At 45.0% G+C, this 10485-nt stretch overlaps 1 protein-coding gene across 2 annotated transcripts; it reads right to left on the bottom strand.

Moving 5' to 3' along the window:
• Nucleotides 1–445: 445 nt before the first annotated feature.
• PSMD10 (proteasome 26S subunit, non-ATPase 10) lies at nt 446–10235 on the bottom strand. 2 transcript variants are annotated; one of them, XR_015745049.1, is made up of 7 exons: nt 10062–10235; nt 8781–8879; nt 7681–7827; nt 5295–5461; nt 2758–2961; nt 1136–1169; nt 446–805 (listed from the first exon to the last, which is right to left on the bottom strand). XR_015745049.1 is itself a non-coding variant. In XM_087940916.1 (7 exons), exons 1-5 carry the CDS (start codon nt 10188–10190, stop codon nt 2808–2810), a joined length of 696 nt encoding a protein of 231 aa, XP_087797042.1. In that variant the 5' UTR covers nt 10191–10233; the 3' UTR covers nt 446–805; nt 1136–1169; nt 2801–2807. The 2 variants fall into 2 exon arrangements, 1 of the variants encoding a protein (XP_087797042.1); XM_087940916.1 differs by having other exon boundaries at nt 2801–2961; nt 10062–10233.
• Nucleotides 10236–10485: the final 250 nt, after the last annotated feature.

The following is a 10485-nucleotide window of genomic DNA, read 5'->3' as shown; positions in this document are numbered from 1 at the left end:
CTGACACTGGCCAGAGCATAAAACAACTCAAAGAAGTAGGTCAATGAAGACTCTACCATCCAGGTCAAAGGTGACTAAAGTTTGAATCGTGGCAACTGGGCCAAACTTTGTTGATCTGATTCGTTGCTCATTCAAGCAACTTCATCAATCAGAGCAAAATTAGTTTAACAAAAATTAGCAAAGTTTGGTTCAGTTGCCATGATTCAACCTTTAAACTCAAAAGAAGTAGTGCAAAATCGGAAGATGTGCTTCATAGAATCATCAACAGTCAGACACAACTGAATGGATAACATCACCACCATTAATAAACATTATTTAATATTTTAAGGCTTCAAGAATACTTAAAAATGATCTTGAACAGTAATTATTTTAATAAGCAGTTTGCTGAAACCAGAAATTAGCCACATAAGGTCCCGACAAGTAAATCCAAGAAGTTTCACAATGACAACTACATTAGCATTTATTCACAAGGAACAATTTGTGTTACCTGCAGCCTTCCCGAACTAAGTTTAAATCTATCAGGGCTTTCTATCCATAATGCTCCGCTCCAATCACTTATTGCATCCAGGAGGTAAAAGGCTGAAGCCAAAGATATTTGCAAAAAGATTCCAAAAATATTACAGCAAAAAATAACAATAATAATCCAGGGAAGCAGCTGCAACCAGTGGCTCTCCAGATGTACAATCCCAGAATCCTCTACTGCTTGCAGTTGGCTGCTGGGAATTGTAGTTCAGCCACCTTTGGAGGGGAAGAGATTCTGCAGCCTTGAATTCTGACCAGGCTTGCTCAATTTCTGAGCCATCACCTGTGAAAAAACAGATTTTGACTTTTGACTTAATACACAGAAAATGAGCTTATGGAATAAAGCAGGGGTCCCCAACCCTTGCCGTTCAGAACCGGGGCGCAGAAGTGGCGCACGAGCAGCACGCATGTGCTCCATGTCCACGAGTGGCAGGCGTGTGCGTCTGCCTCTTGCCCAAATGGAGCTGCCCCCATGCTTCCCTGCTGCTCTGAGGAACCATCCCCTCTTTCCCCCACCTCACCCCCACCCCCACCGGGCTGCAAAGCCGGAAAGGTTGGGGAACTCTTGAATACGTGGACCGCTTTTACAGGTAACGGCCTTCCTTCTATTTACCTCTTCTTGCAGGACGAGGGATCGGATTTCTTTTCTAGATGAAAGCAGACAGAAAGAGTTATCTTGAAACTGCTCTCCAACAGGACAACAAAATTTGGCAAAAAACATTAATAAGTTTTGTTAACACAAGGAGACTTTTGGAGAAGGGTCCCTGAAGACATGGGAAAGTAGAAAGCAGCCACAATGCAATAAAAATTCAAGAGAAGAGGAGGCAGTGAAACAAACAATGATTGCTTGGATGAAAAACTTCGGATTTAACATACAATTAGAAGATTGGGAAAAACTTTGGATGAAAAACTATAAATTAACAATGGCAGCCCCCTATAAAGAAAATCTCTACAAAATGTTCTATCGTTGGCACCTAGGACCAGCGAGATTGGCCAAAATGTACCCAAATTTGAACCCGGTATGTTGGAAATGTAAAAAGAAACCAGGCACCTTCTTTCATATGTGAAAGCAGCAAATAAATTTTGGAATAAAATAAGGATTTGGCTGCAAGAAATAACAGGTTTAAAAATAGAACTTAAGCCTGAAATGTTCTTATTAGGGATAATCAGAAGTGAATACAAGAAAGACATTGAATATATAATGATACATATATTGACAGCAGCTAGAATAACGTATGCCTGAAACTTGGAAATTAGAGAGTAGTCCCACAGATAATGTGATTATAAAAGAAATTATGGATTGTGCAGAAATGAATAAACTTACAATGGAATTGCAAGAGAAGGAAGAAAAAGAATACTATACGGTCTGGGAGAAATGGTATGTTTGGTTAGGTAACAGGAACAAAAGATAATGTAAAATATAAAATGTAAATGATGTGTATGTATGTATGCATGCATGCATGTATGTAAATGAATATGGAAAAGTCAATGCCACAACCTACTGCAAAAATTGTATATATGATTTGTTAGCCCAATACCAGCTCGGTTGTCTGGAATCCGCACTGTATATCAGACATAAATACAATTGAGTGAGTTCAGAAGTATTTTACCAAAAGAGTACTACATTCCTCTGTTTGCAACAGAATGCCCTACACCACCAGACTTGAGATTCTAGGCTTAGACATCCTTGAACAACGCCGGCTAAGATTAGACTTAAGCATAGTACATAAAATTATATGTTACAATGTCTTACCAGTTAATGAATATTTCAGCTTTAACCACAAGAGCACACAACAGATATAAACTAAAGGTAAACCACTCCAAACTCGATTGCGCGAAGTACGATTTCAGCAACAGAGTGGTCAATGTCTGGAACTCACTACCTGACTCTGTTGTCACCTGCTCAAACCCCCACTCCTTTCCCCTCAAACTAACCTCTGTTGACCTCACCCCATTCCTAAGAAGTCTGTAAGGGGTGTGTGTGCATAAGCGCACAATCGTGCCTACTGTCCCTGTCCTGTTGTCCCCAATTATTAGTACCTATTTCAGGTATTTAAACTTATGTTTTATTCTTACTTCTACTATATTGTAAGCACTTGACAAAATAAATAAATAAATAAAATAAAAAATAATAATAAATTTGTTTTTAAAAGTGTAAAATAAAATTTATTTGTTTTTTTAAAAAAGGTCAAGTTGTAGCACTTAGGATTGATTAAAAAAAGAAAAACAAAACACCTCTCTTTATGAATATGGAGAATGGAATTTAGGGTGCTCTCACAGAGCAGCTACCCCTCAACCAGCCTTCTGAGGATGGATGCCAGCCCTCCTTTTGCAACCTTCAAAGGGGTTTTTTCTTCTTTGTTCTCGATGTAGAGGCTGGCCCCGTGGGCCACCAGGAGCTTCGCTTCATCCACCCGCTCTTCATCGCATGCTAAGTGGCTGTCAAGAAAACCGAGAATTAATTCCTTTTGCAGGCTCCGTTTCAGCAAAAGCCCCTCGTTACATGTTTCTTTTTTTCCCCACAGCTTTAATAACCATGCCGGAGCAAGAATTCTGCAGAAGCTGAAGGCTTGCCAATCGATTGGTTAAATTTATATGCTGCCTGTCTCACTATCAAGTCACTCTGGATCAGGGGTCTCCAACCGCGGCAACTTTTAAGCCTCGCGGGCTTCAAGCAAAGCTGGCTGGGGAATTCTGGGAGTGGAAGCTCACCGGGCTTAAGTTATCAAGGTTGGAGACCCCTGTTCTCGATGGCATATAAAAAATACGACCAAATGTATCTGCTGGATTTGTTTGGCCGAAAGAGCTACTTTGGATTCTGTATGACCTATTTTATTTTTTTGCGTTTTATTTTGTTTTATTGATCATATTAGAAACTGCTCATCTTCCTCACAGAGGGACTCTGTGATATTGCATTCAACGCTCAAGAATAGTATTTTCCAGGTAGGAGGAACTGTATTTTTTGCTATTTGAAGTGAGGACTTCGTTTTTATTGGTAAACTATCAAAAAACATTAAATAGAGCAACTTAATTTGACCATCTAAGGAGAATTAGGACATTTTGAATAGATATTGTGCTCTCTTGAGATGATGTAAAAAAATGTACTGACCCCATGGAAAATGAAGTTTTCCCAAAGTTACAGTTTGATTCTCTAATGGCCTAAATATTTAGTCTTTGTTGCTTCAAAGGCAGACCTGAATTATAGCCACACCTGCCGTAACATTTTAGCATTACATCTAAGGGTTAACGTTGTCAGTTCAGGCATCACATTAATCTAAGATCAAAGGAAGCTTAGTGGAATTCTAACAGGTCAAATGCTGGAAGCAATTTAAGTAGCTTTAGCAGATTGCAGTGCAAATTATGGATTTAGTTTTAATCTACAGCTAGTTCCATCTGGGTAAATTTAGTTTAGTATAACCACCAGGTAAGGACTATATATCAGAACAGATTTAATAAGTTTGCTAATTAAGCAAGGTTGTCTCATGTAAGCAGATTGATGGTACAGATTCTTAAGACTCTGCTGTCAAAATTCTGTGAGGCTCTGTCTCTCACAATACAGGTGGTCCTTGACTTATGACCATAAAAAAATTTCATTGCTAAGCAAGACAGGAGTTAAGTGAGTTTTGCTCGATTTTAAGACCTTTCTTGCCACAGTGGTTAAACGCATTGCTGCAGCTGCTAAGTGAGTCACATGGTTTGCTGACTTTGCTGACCAGCAGAGATTCCCCCAAAGCAGGCTGGGAACTATTTGTTTAATTAATATAACCAATTAATAGAGAGATACAGCTTGGGTGAATAGAGTTAGTATATATAATTTTTGTTCAGATGCGTAAACAAATCAGGACCAAATTAACAATTTCTGGAATGAATCCGTGGACCTGGGTTAGTTCTGCAAGTTTACAATGTAGGTCCGTCATGGTGAACCTATGGCATGCATGCCACAGGTGGCACGCAGAGCCATTTGTGCAGTCACACGAGCCCCAGGCAAACTTACCTGCACTGCGTATGCGCGCCCCTCCCAGCTGATTTCTGGCCCATTTGAGGCCTTTTTCGGCCTCCCAGAGGCTCAGGAGAAGTTTCGTCACTTTCTGTATTTCCGGAAATACCGGAAGTGATGAAATGGGCCCATTTTCTGGCCTCCAAAGGCTGCAGGGGCTTCTGGCGAGCCTCTGGGAGGCTGAAAAAGGCTTGAATGGGCAGAAAATCAGGTGGTATAGGCACAGGACAGGTAAGGGGGAGGCAGGGGGTGGGGCGGGGATCGCGCGTGCACCGTGCAGGGAGCATGCATTGCCTTCTGGGCGCTTGCATGAGAGCATGCACAATTTTTGGAGCCCCAAAAGGTTAGCCACCACTGATATAGGTAGTCCTCGAATTACAGCCACAACTGAGCCCAAAATTTCAGTTGTTAAGCGAGACATTTGCTACGTGAGTTTTGCCATTTGATGACCTGTCTTGCCAGAGATGTGAAGTGAATCACTGCAGTTGGTTAAGTTAGAAATTCGTTTGTTAAATGAATCCGGCTTCCCTGTTGAATTGGCTCAACAGAAGATCGCAAAATTTGGTCACGTGTCCGAATTATGATCATGTGATCATGGGGGGGGGGAGATGTTACAATGGTCATAAGTGTGCAAAACGGTCATAAGTCACTGTTTTCAGTGCCACTGTAACGTTGACGTGTCACTAAACGGATGGCTGTAAATGGAGGACTACCTTATGGTTGGATAATCTGCCCCCGCCCTGAAACCAAGGAAAGGGGACCCTCCCATCCTTACAGAGGCGTGTTTCCTTCCGAGTCCTGTAAGTTGACTGACGCTTTGTGGTTCAGAAGGATCTGCATCATTTTCAGGTTCCCTTTGGAGGCTGCTCTGTGTAACGGGGTGGACGCTAAGTGATCCTTCGCATCTGGGTTAGCTTTGTTCTCCAGCAGCATCAGTGCAATCTGTGGGTGAGAGGAGAAAAAAGGTGTGCGAACCGTTTGCTTTCGAGACGTAGGGAAAAAGAACCAAGCCACAATGCAAAATCTAACCTATGGAAAGGAGAAGAGACGATCAAGGTCACAAGGGAACGATCAGACGAGGAGAGAACTTGTTGGGGCCGGCCGGCCGGCGGCTGATGGCGCCGGCAGCAGAGTCAGACAGTGACAGTGTTCTGACCCAGGCTTCATCAATCGTCATTAACCCCAAACTTGTTTTAAAAGCAAAACCTGTTTTATTGCAGTGCTGGGAATTGTTTGCCAGAACTAATCTTAAACAGTCCCCCAAGATAAGCACACACCTTCCAGTTCTGTGGAATGCTGCCAAAAAAACAGAAGTATCCAATTAACTATAAAAGAAACCAACCTAAATATAAGAAAAAAGACAACCAGTTACACAGAGCTACAAGGACTCAAAATCTATCAAACTACGTTGCTTCCTGCAAAGGTTTTGTCATTGAGGCCTGACTTTTATCCATTATTGGGGGGGGGGGCAATCACCTTCCAGCCTTACTCCCGAGTTGTCCCTTTTGTTTCAGCTGCTCTCACCTTCTAGCAGCTCTGCGCATGCGTGCACTGAGAACAGGCTCCCTTTGTTCCTCTGCCTTGCTGCTGCCAGACTCTGGAGGCTCCAAAGGCAGCACCCTACTCCCAGATGGTCCTGGCCCCATTTCTGCATCGGACACAGGACCCTCGTCGGAGTCCTCTCCAGACTCCCTGGTTGGTCCCCTTTCTTCCTCCCTGTCTGATTCCACTGCCATCTGCACCAGTTTCCGTCGAACCACAACAATGAGGAGGTTGGGGAGGAATCTGGGCCAGTCCTGGAGGCTAAGACTCGGAAGAAGGCTCTGCATCAGAGGCAGAGATGGGGCCAGGGCAGGCTGGCAGTTATCAGCTGCCTTCAGAGTCGGACAGCAGTGAGGCAGGGGAGTAGCTGGAGCTGGTTCCCAGCCTGCGCATGCGGTCAACGTGGGAGTAAGGCCACAGGTGGATGGTGAATGGCCCCTCCTATAGGGATTAAAAGAGGAGGAGCAAAAGGGGAGGGGGCTTTTGCAAGAAACTGTTCGTTCGTTGCAGCCGTGTGAAGATCTGTCTGTGCATCTCGGAGACTCTGTGCTGAGCCCTTCCTTGTCAGCACTGCGTTTGAAAATATTTACTTGGCAGCTCTCCAAGCTAGATAAGGTCTGTGCACCCTGGAAAGACTTTGGCTGAATGTGAATGCAAGGAACTCACCTTCATTTAATAAAAGGGGTTTTGCTGGGACAAAAAGTCTGCTTAGTGCTTTTTGGGGAAGCCTAGGTCAGAACACTTTGCTGTCTCTTGGTCCTGTTGTAACTGCCTGTTGTAAGTCGAAGACTGACTTCTCAGCTCCTTGTACTCATTGGTAGTACTCACAGTGCAATGAATAAGGACATACATTCAATTTTGCAGCTACTAAGCTTGTTGGACAAGGAGGCACAAAAACAGCCAGGGAAGCGATTGAAACTTGGGAAACAGGCCCCCTTGTCAGTCAACAGAAGTGCTGGTTTACTCCCAGATTATCAAGTACTTACATGGTGAGGGATTGACAGTACAAGGGAACAACAGCCAACGATTTAATAGACAGCCATCAACAACCCAAGCAACATCTAAAAGTCCACATGCAACAGGCACCACATGAATACCTCAAACAGAACAGCCTCTGCTAGAGAGAGAAGTTCCCCGAAGAGGGGCTCCAGCCTGAGTCTGAAACAATAGTGGGATCCTACCTGTTCCACTACCGTTTCAGTGATTGCACGCGCACCTGATACACGCGTGCAGCTTTCCATACACCAGCTGAGGCCTGCAGCGCCAATCATCTCAGAGGAGAAGGAAAAGCACAGGGGCGGGTGGAAGGGCCAATCCTGCGCTTTGTTCTTCTTTCTCTTCTTAGCTGATCGTCGGAAGCTGTTTTTTTTTTTTTACTACCAGTTCGGCTGAACCAGCCCGAAACGGTAGCCTACCGCCACTGGTCCGAAAGCTCGGAAGACAAAACCTGATCGACTCCGATTGGATCCTGCAACATTATCCTGGGATGCACTGATGCACCTTCCCTTGGAAAAGACTATGAAGGCTAGCACTGCTGATGTTTTCTAGTTTGGTCACGAATCGCCTGCAAGAAGACAAACCAAGCTCCGAGAGCACCAAGGATCCCTCAAAAATCTAACCTCCTGCTTATTCTTCGACGCGGCGTAATGCAGCGGGGTGCAGCCGTTCTGATTGGTGGCGTTCACCTCCGCGCCTTTCTGAAGGAGAGCTTTCACAATTTCATCCCGGCCAGCCGACGCGGCAATATGCAAAGGGGTCCAGCCAGCCTGGAGAAAGAAAGAAAAAAAAAAAAAGACTGGATAAATCCTTCCATTCCCCACCATCCAGTCAGAGCTGAGGAAGCTTCTGGGATGAGAAGTGAAATGTCTTCAAAGAAAACCAAGAAGGTCCAGTTGCTTCCTGAAACAGCACCTTTTGGACAGCCGTGACCTGGATGACTGAGAATCTCCACAGACATAATCACAACAGATTTCAAATGTCCTCTCTGCAGGGATGGCGCTAGAGGAGCAGGCCCTTGGCTGGCGGCTTTTGCTCGCTTGCCTTCTGGAATGTAAGAATGCAAATCAAGCGGTTCATAGACATTTTAATTATTTAGGGGCAGAGGGGCACGCAACGGTTCAGTGGTTAAACACACTGAGCTTGTCAGTTGATAAGCTGACAGCCTGGGTTTGAGACCCGAGCGCTGCACTACGGAGCGAGCTCCTGTTCCTTGCTCCAGCTCCTGCCCGCCTAGCAGTTCAAAAGCATGCAAATGCGAGGAGGTAAATAGTCCCACTTCAGTGGGAAGGTAACAGTTGTTCTGTGCTGGACACCTGACCACGGAAGCGTCTTTGGACAACGCTGGTTGCCTTGGTTAAGAAACAGAGATGAGGAGCGCCCGCTAGAGTCAGACATGACTGGAGAGGGGAAACCTTTACCTTTAGGGCCAGATATGGGGGGAGAAGATTGGGACAATTACGAGGCATTTACCCTGAGACCTTCCCTTGTGGGGAGAGAAAACTGGGGGGAGACAAGTGGTGGCTCCTGACAGCTATCATCTAATTCCCAGAGAGAAAGCGGATTCAAAACTGATCTTTCAGAAGAGCGATTGGGGGAAGTGTGGAGTAGATCGATCCCTGAGCAGTTGGGGCTTGAAGGAAGAACTCTTCTCGAGAAGATACAGGCAGTCCTCAAGTTAACAGTTTGTAAATAGAAAATATAGATAAATGGTGATACTTACATCATCCTTGTCATTAATAGGCACTCCCAGACTTATCAAAAAGTCAGCAATATCTGAATGACCCGCTGAACAGGCCCAGTGTAGAGCTGTCCTGTTGTCCTGAATGGAGAAGACAAGATTATGTCAACAATCTTTTTGTTTACAGACACAAAGTCAACGGATACAGCAGGGGAAGAGGATGGTGCCATGAAGAGACCACTTCATCCTTCAAAACAGCTTTTCCTACTTAAAACCCCTCCAAATAAGAGAACTTCAGTTCCCAGAATTCCCCAAACTGCATGGGCCTTATTGAGAATTCTGGTGCTGCATCTTATATTTGGGAGTCACCTAGCCTTGAGGAAGTTTTCCCTCTATAGATCACTCCTTTCAAAGCCACACTTTACAATGAAGTTGCTGCTCTTTTAAAAGTATTGAAGAGCCAAACTGGCGCAATGGTTAGAATGCAGTAGTGCAGGCTAACTCACTACTCATTCCAGCAGTTCAATTCTGAGCAGCTCCAGGTTGACTCAGCCTTCCATCCTTCTTGAGGTGGGTAAAATGTAATATAAATTCAATAAATAGATAAATATAGTAACACTGTTGTTAAGTGAATTTGGCATCCCCATTGATTTTACTTAGCCGAAGGTCTCAAAAGGTGCATACCTGACCCTGGGACGCAGCAGCTGTCGTAAATATGAGTCAGTTGCCAAGCATCTGAGCTTGATCATGTGACATGAGGATGCTCCAATGGTTGTGTGAAAAAGTGGTAAGGCACTGTTTTCAGTGCTGTTGTAATTTTGAACAGTCACTAAATGAACTGTTGTAAGTCAAGGACTACCTGTATTTTAGCAATATTGGTTACAATTTAGGATGCCAATATTGAGTGTAATTGGACATTCTTATTCATAATTGGATATCTAATATACCATACCACTACCGATTGCATCGAAGTTATGTGGTACAATAAAGGTTTTGGTCTTAATTCCTTAATCCACTCTAAGTGGGGTCTCCACTCTATTATTTGTACATATTGATAAAAAAAAAAACCTGGTTTGCTGAATAAGCCACAATACAAAACCTCTCTCAAACCAGACCCTGTTAAGCCACAATGCCTGATCCGGGCTTAATGCACTGGACCAAGTCTGTGATTGGGAAGCCATATTTAAGCCGTGCAAAACAAGCTCATAGAGCTTGTTAGATAGGGCTTGGCTGTTAGACAAGCCAGGATCCAATAAACCATGGTTTGAGATGTCAAGATGTCAAGGCCATCAAGACCGGCCACGTTCTCTCCCGCTTGCCAACCTGATCGGCGCGTGTTGCCAGGCTCCGGTTGGCGACCAGCCGCTCCTTGAGCTCCTCCAGCTGCCCCGCGTAAGCCAAGTTACAGAGCTCCACGTTGGACACAGAACCACCACCGTCTTGTCCCTCCATCCCGGAGACTGAAGATTTTCCCACCGCGCGCCTGCGCAGATTCCACGACGCGAGAAGCGGGTGGAGCCGACCGTCCCCTCTCTACCAATCCAGAGGGGCAATCGCAAAACGAGCGACCAATAGACCACGGCGTCCCCGCCCCCCGCTCCCCCCCCCCACGATCCAGCTCCTCCCACTTCCCCGAACGTGGGCTTCCCTCGCGCGCAGGCGCCGCGGGAAGCATTCGGGGGGCTGATGGGAATTGGAGTGCGCGGAGCGGGAGGGCCGAGGAGAAGGGCGCAGGGGCGCGCGATGG

The sequence above is a fragment of the Pseudonaja textilis genome, chromosome 12 (genome assembly GCF_049901715.1).
Source record: "Pseudonaja textilis isolate UNSWEBS1 chromosome 12, rPseTex1.2, whole genome shotgun sequence".
NCBI lineage: Eukaryota > Metazoa > Chordata > Lepidosauria > Squamata > Elapidae > Pseudonaja > Pseudonaja textilis.
The sequence above is the reverse complement of the archived record's forward strand: the minus strand, read 5'-3'. Positions and strand labels throughout refer to the sequence as shown.